This window comes from Vicia villosa, linkage group LG3 (genome assembly GCF_029867415.1).
Source record: "Vicia villosa cultivar HV-30 ecotype Madison, WI linkage group LG3, Vvil1.0, whole genome shotgun sequence".
Taxonomy (NCBI): Eukaryota; Viridiplantae; Streptophyta; class Magnoliopsida; order Fabales; family Fabaceae; genus Vicia; species Vicia villosa.
This window is the reverse complement of record NC_081182.1, coordinates 17,798,751-17,811,926: the sequence shown is the minus strand read 5'-3', so window position 1 is coordinate 17,811,926 and position 13,176 is coordinate 17,798,751. Positions and strand designations below refer to the sequence as shown.

Genomic DNA, 13,176 nt, shown 5'->3' with positions numbered 1-13,176 from the left:
TGTATGAAGTGTGATGAATTCGGTTGATGTATGTATGTTATGTATTACTTATTATGATATATTTCTATAATGATATGAATTCTCACCCTTCTGTTGGAATGATGTTTTTTACGACATCACTCAGGTACCGAAGAATAGTGGTGTTTTGCTTGCAAGGATTAGTCAGAGGAGCTAGTTTTTTGTTTATCCTTATTCTAGGTAGTGAGTCATGCTTTGGTTATGTAACACGAGGAAACATTTGAACTCAAGTTTGTTTTAAGAGATGTTTGTTATACTCTCTTTTATATTATGATGTATTAAGATTATATGATGGTTGGTCTTTGGTGCCTAATGTTTTAATGCATGGTTTTCTATTATGAAATTTCAATTAGTGGTGTCATTTGAAAAGATAATTATTCCGTTTTGATATGCATGTGTTAGTGTATGAAACATGAATTTAAACGTGTGTTATGAGCATGACTAGGTGTATTTGTGTTGGTATTAACATACATGTGACACTCTCTTTTGATATGTATGCTAATTTACTCTGATTATTAAATATATTTTTGTGGGGTCTTACATTAATGGTATCAGAGCATGGTCGGTTAGTTGGACATGTTATTAATATGTTTATTTTCCTTTTGTATTTGATTTATGTTTGTGACACAATCATTATTGTTTGTTTGATGTGGATTGTTGGTTGATTGGATTTATTAGGACAATGGTTGCAAGAAGGAATGATAATGCTATTACTGAGACATTGACGATGTTGGCTGGTGCTATTGGGCAGGCTCCAAATATGAATGTTGGTAACAGAGAGGAGGATGAGTTTCGTGCTTTGAAGAAGTTCTAGAGGAACAATCCGTCAATCTTTGAGGGAGATCATGAACCTGACAAAGCACAAGCATGGGTGAAGGCGATCGAGAAGATCTTTCGGGTCATGAATTGTACGGATGCACAAAAGATGCAGTTTGGCACCCATATGCTTGAGAAGGAAGTTGAGGATTGATGAGGTAACACTATTCACAAGTTTGATGAAGATGGGATTGAGGTTAGTTGGGATCTTTTCCGAGATTCATTTTTGGAGAAGTATTATTCAGGGGATGTGTGTGGGAAAAAAGAAGTTGAGTTTCTTGAGCTGAAGCAGGGTAATAGAATTGTCGCAGAGTATGCTGTAAAGTTTCAGAAGTTGATTAAGTTTTGTCCTCATTACAACACTGCTAATGCTGAGAGGTATAAGTGTCTTAAGTTTGTGAGTGGTTTGAGACCTAAGATCAATAAGGCTATAACCATTAACAAATTTCACGATTTTTTGAGTAGGTTAACAAGAATAGGATCTATGATGAGGATAGTAGAGATAGTGCTTCTCACTATAAGTATTTGAATGATAAGAAAGGGAAAGGCCAAATCAGAGGAAAGCCATATGCTGATAAAGGGAAACAAAAAGCTGGTTATGACAGGAAGCCGAGTGGGGGAGGAGCTCCTACTCTAGTTAGGTGCTACAGGTGTGGTGTTGAAGGACATCGTGCTTCTGAGTGCACATGTGCTAAACTGAAATGTTTCAAGTGTGGCAAGCTAGGTCACAAAGCTCATGATTATAAAGGAGGTGCGAGTATGACTTGCTATAACTGTGGTGAGCAAGGGCACAATAGTACTAAGTGTGACAAGTCGAAGAAGGAACAAGCTAAAAGGAAAAATGTTTGCTCTATCTGGTTCCGAGACTGCTGTCGAGGATAGACTAATCATAAGTACGTGCTTTATTAATAGTACACCTTTAATTTCTATTATTGATATTGGCGTGACACATTCTTTCATTTCTTTGGATTGCGTTAAGAGATTAAATCTTATGTTGTCTGATATGCGTGGAAGTATGGTCATTGATACTCCTGCTATGGATTCAGTGACTACTTCATATGTGTGTTTGAATTGTTCGTTGAGTATTTTTTGTAGAGACCTTGGGATTGATTTAGTGTGTCTTACCTTAGATCAACATGATGTTATTCTTGGGATAAACTTTTTGGAATATACCTATGTTTATATCAACTATTTTGATAAGATGGGTATATTTCTTGAAACCGATATTGAGAGAGATTTGTTTATGTCTTCCAAGCAAAGGAACGAGTCTGTGAAGGATGTTGTTGTGTTGTTGGCTTTGATGGCAACAATGGATATCTTTAACAAGATAGAGATGGGTGATTTACCAATGGTTCGTGATTTTCCAGAGGTGTTTCCTAAAGATGTTAGTGGTTTACCGCCAGAGCATGAAATGGAGTTTATGATCGAATTAGTTCCTAGAACTAGTCCGATATCGATGGTTCCATATTGAATGTTAGCATCTAAATTGAAAGAGTTGAAGAGTCAACTTGAATATTTACTTGAGAAGAAATTCATTCGTCCGAGAGTATCACTATGGGATGCACCAATTTTATTGATTAAGAAGAAAAAAGGTACTGTGAGACTTTGTGTGGATTATAGACAATTGAACAAGGTGACTTTCAAGAACAAGTATCCACTTCCAAGGATTTGTGATTTGATGGATCGGTTGGTTGGTGCATGTGTGTTTAATAAGATAGATTTGAGGTTTGGGTATCATCAGATTTGTGTGAAAGTTGAAGATATTCAGAAGGCTTCTTTTAGAACAGGGTATGATCAATATAAGTATTCTGTGATGTCGTTCGGTATGACCAATGCACCTTGTGTATTCATGGAATACATGAATAGGAATTGTCATCAGTATTTGGATAAGTTTGTTGTTGTGTTCATTGATGATATTTTGATCTATTCCAAGAGTGAAGAGGATCACGCTGAATATTTGAAGATTGTGTTATCTGTGTTGAAAGAGAAGCACTTGTATGCTAAGCTTTCTAAGTGTGAGTTTTGGTTGAAGGAAGTGACTTTCCTTGGTCACATGATTTCAAGTGGTGGTATTTCTGTTGATCCGTTGAAGATTGAGGTCGTGTCTCAATGGGAAGCTCCAAAATTTGTTTTTGAGATTAGAAGTTTTCTTGGTTTAGCAGGTTATTATTGAAAGTTCATTGAAGGATTTTCCAAGTTAGCTTTGCCGTTGACGCAGTTGACTTGGAAGGATTAAGCTTTTATTTGGACTTCACAGTGTGAAGCTGGTTTTCAAAAGCTTAAGAGAAGGTTGACGATCGCTCATATTTTGACTTTGCTTGATCCGGTAGAACCGTTTGTTGTGTATTGTGATGCTTCGTTGATGGGTTTATGATGTGTGTTGATGCAAAATCGACAAGTGGTAGCTTATACTTCAAGGCAACTTAAAGTGCGTGAGAGGAACTATTCGATGCATGACTTAGAGCTGGCTGATGTTTTGTTTGTGTTGAAACTTAGGAGGCATTATTTGTTTGGGTCGAGATTTGATGTGTTTAGTGATCATAAGGGTTTGAAGTATTTGTTCGAATAGAAAGAGTTGAATATGAGGCAAAGGAGATGGTTGGAATTCTTTAAGGATTATGATTTTGGGTTAAATTACCATCCGGGTAAAGCGAATGTTGTGACTGATGCGTCAAGTAGGAAGGTTCCAGCTAGGGCATTGACATATGGTTTCAAAGTAACATCATAAGCTCTGTTTGGCTTTTTTGAGACGTCTTTCTATATAATATAGTGTATGTACTTATTTATACAACTTTGAATTCATTATAAATGACACAAAATTATTTGTGAAACTGTCGAGAAAATACAATGGTTAAATCTTTTTTATATAATTATTACAAAAAGTTAGATCAAACTAGTTTGATTAAAATGTTTTAAAAATAAAATGATATTAAGTGATTATGGTCGGAAAAAAGAGATATAAATAGTTGTAATACGAAAATATAAACATGTCTCATTTGTGTTTAACAAGTTGAAAAAGAAAATCGGAAAACATTGGGACAGAAGAGAAGAAAATGGACGACGAAGTGAGAGTTTGGTGTTTGGAACGTCTCCCAAGAAATTCAACCGTAGAAACCAAAATCATGCTCAATCTCCTTTCGAGAATCTCAATGTGCAACATCTACACGAAGAAAAGCATGATCCTAAGAGCCCTTGAAGACGCCTTGTCGGAAGCATACTTCTCAGAATGTATGCTCCAAATCCTGGAGGTATTTGAAAAACTGTTAATCGACTCTTCTTCAAATTCAAATCCAAATCCAAATTTAATTTCCTCCGCAATGAGAGCTGCTTATTGCAGCATTGCTGTTGAATGTACCGTGAAATATCTTGAATCAGTAAAGTTAAACCCTAACTATTGCAAAGCTGTGAAGATGATATGGACTGGTAGGGTGCATCATATGCAGAGTGAGGGAAGCAGTTTTCTCTTATCTGCTGAATTGAATGAATGGAAAAGTGAGTTTGAGAATTTGCTTCTGGATAAGGAAGTTATGGACAAGCTTGCTGCTATGGCTACTACTCAAAGAGGTGCGATTCGAAAGATGGAGGCCTTTTTGACTCAAGCTTGGGAGAACTTGGGTTTATCTCTTCTTGAATCAGTGGCGAACAATCAGTTGGATTCAAGTGTTGTGGCTGTCTTGAACATGAAGAAACAACATGACAATGAGAAAGGTTTTTTTTCTAAAACCTTTTTGGATAGGAAGGAGTGTTGATTTTTTCTGTGAATTGTAAATTATCAAAGAATGTTGTATGTCTCTTTTAGTACTTAATCATAATGTTTTTATTTTTTGTTTCTCAATTTTAGTTTCTGGAATAGAAATTCGGGAAGAGAATGAGAAGGTTGAAGGGGTGTTTACTACTACTGTTAATTTTGAACAAGTGGATTTATCAACTTCAGACGACTCTTTGCCGATTAATGAAGTCCCAAAGAATGGGGAATCAGTTGATTTTGAGGAAGGCGATTTATCAACCTCAGATGACCCGATTAACGAGGTCCCGAAGAATGGGGAATCTGTTGATTTTGAGGAAGGCGGTTTATCAACCTCAGATTCTTCTCTTCTTGAATCAGTGGCGAACAATCAGTTGGATTCGAGTGTTGTGGCTGTCTTGAACATGAAGAAACAACATGACAATGAGAAAGGTTTTTTTTTCTAAAACCTTTTTGGATAGGAAGGAGTGTTGATTTTTTCTGTGAATTGTAAATTATCAAAGAATGTTGTATGTCTCTTTTAGTACTTAATCATAATGTTTTTATTTTTTGTTTCTCAATTTTAGTTTCTGGAATAGAAATTCGGGAAGAGAATGAGAAGGTTGAAAGGGAGTTTACTACTACTGTTAATTTTGAACAAGTGGATTTATCAACTTCAGACGACTCTTTGTCGATTATTGAAGTCCCAAAGAATGGGGAATCTGTTGATTTTGAGGAGGGCGATTTATCAACCTCAGATGAGCCGATTAACGAGGTCCCGAAGAATGGGGAATCTGTTGATTTTGAGGAAGGCTGTTTATCAACCTCAGATTCTTCTCTTCTTGATTCAGTGGCGAACAATCAGTTGGATTCGAGTGTTGTGGATGTCTTGAACATGAAGAAACAACATGACAATGAGAAAGGTTTTTTTTCTAAAACCTTTTTGGATAGGAAGGAGTGTTGATTTTTTCTGTGAATTGTAAATTATCAAAGAATGTTGTATGTCTCTTTTAGTACTTAATCATAATGTTTTTATTTTTTGTTTCTCAATTTTAGTTTCTGGAATAGAAATTCGGGAAGAGAATGAGAAGGTTGAAGGGGTGTTTACTACTACTGTTAATTTTGAACAAGTGGATTTATCAACTTCAGACGACTCTTTGCCGATTAATGAAGTCCCAAAGAATGGGGAATCAGTTGATTTTGAGGAAGGCGATTTATCAACCTCAGATGACCCGATTAACGAGGTCCCGAAGAATGGGGAATCTGTTGATTTTGAGGAATGCGGTTTATCAACCTCAGATTCTTCTCTTCTTGAATCAGTGGCGAACAATCAGTTGGATTCGAGTGTTGTGGCTGTCTTGAACATGAAGAAACAACATGACAATGAGAAAGGTTTTTTTTCTAAAACCTTTTTGGATAGGAAGGAGTGTTGATTTTTTCTGTGAATTGTAAATTATCAAAGAATGTTGTATGTCTCTTTTAGTACTTAATCATAATGTTTTTATTTTTTGTTTCTCAATTTTAGTTTCTGGAATAGAAATTCGGGAAGAGAATGAGAAGGTTGAAGGGGAGTTTACTACTACTGTTAATTTTGAACAAGTGGATTTATCAACTTCAGACGACTCTTTGCCGATTAATGAAGTCCCAAAGAATGGGGAATCTGTTGATTTTGAGGAAGGCTATTTATCAACCTCAGATGAGCCGATTAACGAGGTCCCGAAGAATGGAGAATCTGTTGCTTTTGAGGAAGGCGATTTATCAACCTCAGATTCTTCTCTTCTTGAATCAGTGGCGAACAATCAGTTGGATTCGAGTGTTGTGGCTGTCTTAAACATGAAGAAACAACATGACAATGAGAAAGGTTTTTTTTTTCTAAAACCTTTTTGGATAGGAAGGAGTGTTGATTTTTTCTGTGAATTGTAAATTATCAAAGAATGTTGTATGTCTCTTTTAGTACTTAATCATAATGTTTTTATTTTTTGTTTCTCAATTTTAGTTTCTGGAATAGAAATTCGGGAAGAGAATGAGAAGGTTGAAGGGGAGTTTACTACTACTGTTAATTTTGAACAAGTGGATTTATCAACTTCAGACGACTCTTTGCCGATTAATGAAGTCCCAAAGAATGGGGAATCTGTTGATTTTGAGGAAGGCGATTTATCAACCTCAGATGAGCCGATTAACGAGGTCCCGAAGAATGGGGAATCTGTTGATTTTGAGGAAGGCGGTTTATCAACCTCAGATTCTTCTCTTCTTGAATCAGTGGCGAACAATCAGTTGGATTCAAGTGTTGTGGCTGTCTTGAACATGAAGAAACAACATGACAATGAGAAAGGTTTTTTTTCTAAAACCTTTTTGGATAGGAAGGAGTGTTGATTTTTTCTGTGAATTGTAAATTATCAAAGAATGTTGTATGTCTCTTTTAGTACTTAATCATAATGTTTTTATTTTTTGTTTCTCAATTTTAGTTCTGGAATAGAAATTCGGGAAGAGAATGAGAAGGTTGAAGGGGAGTTTACTACTACTGTTAATTTTGAACAAGTGGATTTATCAACTTCAGACAACTCTTTGCCGATTAATGAAGTCCCAAAGAATGGGGAATCTGTTGATTTTGAGGAAGGCGATTTATCAACCTCAGATGAGCCGATTAACGAGGTCTCAAAGAATGGGGAATCTGTTGATTTTGAGGAAGGCGATTTATCAACCTCAGATTCTTCTCTTCTTGAATCAGTGGTGAACAATCAGTTGGATTCGAGTGTTTTGGCTGTCTTGAACATGAAGAAACAACATGACAATGAGAAAGGTTTTTTTTCTAAAACCTTTTTGGATAGGAAGGAGTGTTGATTTTTTCTGTGAATTGTAAATTATCAAAGAATGTTGTTTGTCTCTTTTAGTACTTAATCATAATGTTTTTATTTTTTGTTTCTCAATTTTAGTTTCTGGAATAGAAATTCGGGAAGAGAATGAGAAGGTTGAAGGGAAGTTTACTACTACTGTTAATTTTGAACAAGTGGATTTATCAACTTCAGACGACTCTTTGCCGATTAATGAAGTCCCAAAGAATGGGGAATCTGTTGATTATTAGGAAGGCAATTTATCAACCCCAGATGAGCCGATTAACGAGGTCCCGAAGAATGGAGAATCTATTGATTTTGAGGAAGGCGATTTATCAACCTCAGATTCTTCTCTTCTGGAATCAGTGGCGAACAATCAGTTGGATTCGAGTGTTGTGGCTGTCTTGAACATGAAGAAACAACATGACAATGAGAAAGGTTTTTTTTTTCTAAAACCTTTTTTGATAGGAAGGAGTGTTGATTTTTTCTGTGAATTGTAAATTATCAAAGAATGTTGTATGTCTCTTTTAGTACTTAATCATAATGTTTTTATTTTTTGTTTCTCAATTTTAGTTTCTGGAATAGAAATTCGGGAAGAGAATGAGAAGGTTGAAGGGGAGTTTATTACTACTGTTAATTTTGAACAAGTGGATTTATCAACTTCAGACGACTCTTTGTCGATTAATGAAGTCCCAAAGAATGGGGAATCTGTTGATTTTGAGGAAGGCGATTTATCAACCTTAGATGAGCCGATTAACGGGGTCCCGAAGAATGGGGAATCTGTTGATTTTGAGGAAGGCAATTTATCAACCTCAGATTCTTCTCTTCTTGAATCAGTGGCGAACAATCAGTTGGATTCGAGTGTTGTAGCTTTCTTGAACATGAAGAAACAACATGACAATGAAAAAGGTTTTTTTTCTAAAACCTTTTTGGATAGGAAGGAGTGTTGATTTTTTCTGTGAATTGTAAATTATCAAAGAATGTTGTATGTCTCTTTTAGTACTTAATCATAATGTTTTTATTTTTTGTTTCTCAATTTTAGTTTCTGGAATAGAAATTCGGGAAGAGAATGAGAAGGTTGAAGGGGAGTTTACTACTACTGTTAATTTTGAACAAGTGGATTTATCAACTTCAGACGACTCTTTGCCGATTAATGAAGTCCCAAAGAATGGGGAATCTGTTGATTTTGAGGAAGGCGATTTATCAACCTCAGATGAGCCGATTAACGAGGTCCCGAAGAATGGAGAATCTGTTGCTTTTGAGGAAGGCGATTTATCAACCTCAGATTCTTCTCTTCTTGAATCAGTGGCGAACAATCAGTTGGATTCGAGTGTTGTGGCTGTCTTAAACATGAAGAAACAACATGACAATGAGAAAGGTTTTTTTTTCTAAAACCTTTTTGGATAGGAAGGAGTGTTGATTTTTTCTGTGAATTGTAAATTATCAAAGAATGTTGTATGTCTCTTTTAGTACTTAATCATAATGTTTTTATTTTTTGTTTCTCAATTTTAGTTTCTGGAATAGAAATTCGGGAAGAGAATGAGAAGGTTGAAGGGGAGTTTACTGCTACTGTTAATTTTGAACAAGTGGATTTATCAACTTCAGACGACTCTTTGCCGATTAATGAAGTCCCAAAGAATGGGGAATCTGTTGATTTTGAGGAAGGCGATTTATCAACCTCATATGAGCCGATTAACGAGGTCTCAAAGAATGGGGAATCTGTTGATTTTGAGGAAGGCGATTTATCAACCTCAGATTCTTCTCTTCTTGAATCAGTGGTGAACAATCAGTTGGATTCGAGTGTTTTGGCTGTCTTGAACATGAAGAAACAACATGACAATGAGAAAGGTTTTTTTTCTAAAACCTTATTGGATAGGAAGGAGTGTTGATTTTTTCTGTGAATTGTAAATTATCAAAGAATGTTGTATGTCTCTTTTAGTACTTAATCATAATGTTTTTATTTTTTGTTTCTCAATTTTAGTTTCTAGAATAGAAATTCGGGAAGAGAATGAGAAGGTTGAAGGGAAGTTTACTACTACTGTTAATTTTGAACAAGTGGATTTATCAACTTCAGACGACTCTTTGCCGATTAATGAAGTCCCAAAGAATGGGGAATCTGTTGATTATGAGGAAGGCGATTTATCAACCCTAGATGAGCCGATTAACGAGGTCCCGAAGAATGGAGAATCTATTGATTTTGAGGAAGGCGATTTATCAACCTCAGATTCTTCTCTTCTGGAATCAGTGGCGAACAATCAGTTGGATTCGAGTGTTGTGGCTGTCTTGAACATGAAGAAACAACATGACAATGAGAAAGGTTTTTTTTTTCTAAAACCTTTTTTGATAGGAAGGAGTGTTGATTTTTTCTGTGAATTGTAAATTATCAAAGAATGTTGTATGTCTCTTTTAGTACTTAATCATAATGTTTTTATTTTTTGTTTCTCAATTTTAGTTTCTGGAATAGAAATTCGGGAAGAGAATGAGAAGGTTGAAGGGGAGTTTACTACTACTGTTAATTTTGAACAAGTGGATTTATCAACTTCAGACGACTCTTTGTCGATTAATGAAGTCCCAAAGAATGGGGAATCTGTTGATTTTGAGGAAGGCGATTTATCAACCTTAGATGAGCCGATTAACGGGGTCCCGAAGAATGGGGAATCTGTTGATTTTGAGGAAGGCAATTTATCAACCTCAGATTCTTCTCTTCTTGAATCAGTGGCGAACAATCAGTTGGATTCGAGTGTTGTAGCTTTCTTGAACATGAAGAAACAACATGACAATGAGAAAGGTTTTTTTCTAAAACCTTTTTGGATAGGAAGGAGTGTTGATTTTTTCTGTGAATTGTAAATTATCAAAGAATGTTGTATGTCTCTTTTAGTACTTAATCATAATGTTTTTATTTTTTGTTTCTCAATTTTAGTTTCTGGAATAGAAATTCGGAAAGAGAATGAGAAGGTTGAAGGGGAGTTTACTACTACTGTTAATTTTGAACAAGTGGATTTATCAACTTCAGACGACTCTTTGCCGATTAATGAAGTCCCAAAGAATGGGGAATCTGTTGATTTTGAGGAAGGCGATTTATCAACCTCAGATAAGTCGATTAACATGGTCCCGAAGAATGGGGAATTTGTTGATTTTGAGGAAGGTGATTTATCAACCTCAGATTCTTCTCTTCTTGAATCAGTGGCGAACAATCAGTTGGATTCAAGTGTTGTGGCTGTCTTGAACATGAAGAAACAACATGACAATGAGAAAGGTTTTTTTTCTAAAACCTTTTTGGATAGGAAGGAGTGTTGATTTTTTCTGTGAATTGTAAATTATCAAAGAATGTTGTATGTATCTTTTAGTACTTAATCATAATGTTTATATTTTTTGTTTCTCAATTTTAGTTTCTGGAATAGAAATTCGGGAAAAGAATGAGAAGGTTGAAGGGGAGTTTACTACTAATGTTAATTTTGAACAAGTGAATTTATCAACTTCAGACGACTCTTTGCCGATTAATGAAGTCCCAAAGAATGGGGAATCTGTTTATTTTGAGGAAGGCGATTTATCAACCTCAGATGAGCCGATTAACGAGGTCCCGAAGAATGGGGAATCTTTTGATTTTGAGGAAGGCGATTTATCAACCTCAGATGAGCCGATTAACGAGGTCCCGAAGAATGGGGAAGCTGTTGATTTTGAGGAAGTGGATCTATCAAGCTCAGATGAGCCGATTAACGAGGTCCCGAAGAATGGGGAATCTGTTGATTTTAAGGAAGTGGATCTATCAAGCTCAGATGAGCCGATTAACGAGACACCTTCTGTACTTGAAAGTGATGCTGATCGCCGTACTGCTACTACTCATGAGGTAACCTTGACTGTTGCGTAAATTTTGTTCTTCTTGTTTGTTCCTTTCGATTCTTAAAAGACAATAGTTCGATAGTATATCATTAATTATTGCTTATTTTCTATAGTGGGATGATTCCATTGGTCCCTTGCAGGGACAAACATCTAGATTTCATTTGCCTAGTCCAAAGAGGACTAAAATTTCTATTTGGTTATTTGTTTATACTGGTTCGGTTCGGTTGAAGCAATTCTACCCAAAAATAACTGAACCCGATTGCAATAATATATTTTACTGGACTGGAATTTTTTAAGGCCCATTAAACAATACCTTTCATCATATCTAAACACAGTTTATCAATTCAAAACCCTAGCCTTCAGACATCCTTTAATGCTCACTCCATATTCTCCACCATTTTCTTTCTTCTGTGTTTCATATAGAACTATGATTCTGGACTTCTTTGTACCTATGGACACCACCATTAATACTTAATGCTCTGAAGAATGTCGCAACTATGTCTAGGTTACATGTTATCTTCTTCATCTCACCTCAAATTCACAGTGTTTAATTTGTTATTTCCCCAATTTATTTGACAAAACATTTCTCAATATTTGCAAGGCAGAGGATCTAAAAATTTCCATATTTTTTCCAATTCTCCTTGTAATTTTGCAACAGTGAAAAAAGATTTGGGATTTTAAACCTTAGCTTAAAAATATTCCCAAATTTTTTTTCCATTCATTGCTTATATTATGCATCTTTAAACTAGTATATCATTAATTATTGCTTATTTTCTATAGTGGGATGATTTCATTGGTCCCTTGCAGAGACAAACATCTAGATTTTATTTGCCTAGTCCAAAGAGGACCAAAATTTCTCCCTTGAAGCCGTACCAACCAAAGACCTTCAAAAAAAGGAGAGTACCGATGTTGCACCCCAAAATTTGCCCATCTGATTTTACTTCTAATTGGCTTAAGCTATGCATTTCATTCGCATGTCTCTATTAGGTCATCTAACATAACTCATGCATTCATTAACCAATAATTAGGCACAAGATCAAGGATCTTGAAGATTTAGGATTTTTCTATTTTTGGGCTCTAATATTATCTCAAGCTTGTTTCAACTGGTCTTCTCATCAATCATGATTTATGGAGTTAAGGTTCTAATTTATCGACCATTATGAATTTCTTTCTTATCAAGCCGCAAGAATCATTCTTCATCCAAGTCATCAAGAACAAAGATAAGGGTGCATTTCTCTACACAAGATCAAAATTCAGGTTTTATATGAGGATTGAATTTAGCAACCAGATAGATGCGGGTTTTTCACACCATAAGTCATTTGGTCAGGATCTTTGTTATTTATCATGGGAAAAAGTAAATATTGGGGTCGTCTTTAGTAGTTTTGGTCTTCAATTATCACGTGCATCCAAAGTTCGCAAAAGATTGGAAAGAGAGGTTCATATCCCTAAAATTCAAGTATTGGAGGGAAAAATATAAACTTCAAAGTTTGAATTGAAGAGAGTTATTACAAAAGAGACAAACATCATTCAAAAGTATGCCAAGCTCATTCAAAATGCCAAGTTCATCGCTCAATGGCTTTTCATTATAACTTGCTCAAGTATCATTCAAACTCATCAAAAATACATTACCCTCTTATGCTCTACAAAGTCACGTGTTCAACTAAATTTCAGAGTTACAATTCAATCTCTAATTACAAATGTCTTTATGTCAAACCTATTTACATTCAATCCCTAATTATATACATCATCAAATCCGTTACAGACAAAAGGAATTACAAATAATAATATTGCTTTGGCCAAAGTCCAATGGAATCTTGAAGGCTTGTTCCCTATTCCGATTTTCCAGCTCATATTTCAGCCTCCCCTTCTTCTCCATCACTTCTAACCATCTTGCATCCTCAACTTTTAAACTTGCACCTATATTCAAGATTCATACACAAGATGAAT

The 13,176-nt window shown here is 35.4% G+C and overlaps 1 protein-coding gene across 1 annotated transcript; it reads left to right on the top strand.

Moving 5' to 3' along the window:
• The first annotated feature begins 700 nt into the window (after positions 1–700).
• On the top strand, positions 701–2,305 carry LOC131657651 (uncharacterized). Its single transcript, XM_058927022.1, has 4 exons — positions 701–825; positions 1,036–1,231; positions 1,300–1,677; positions 1,814–2,305. Exons 1-4 carry the CDS (start codon positions 701–703, stop codon positions 2,303–2,305), a joined length of 1,191 nt encoding a protein of 396 aa, XP_058783005.1.
• Positions 2,306–13,176: the final 10,871 nt, after the last annotated feature.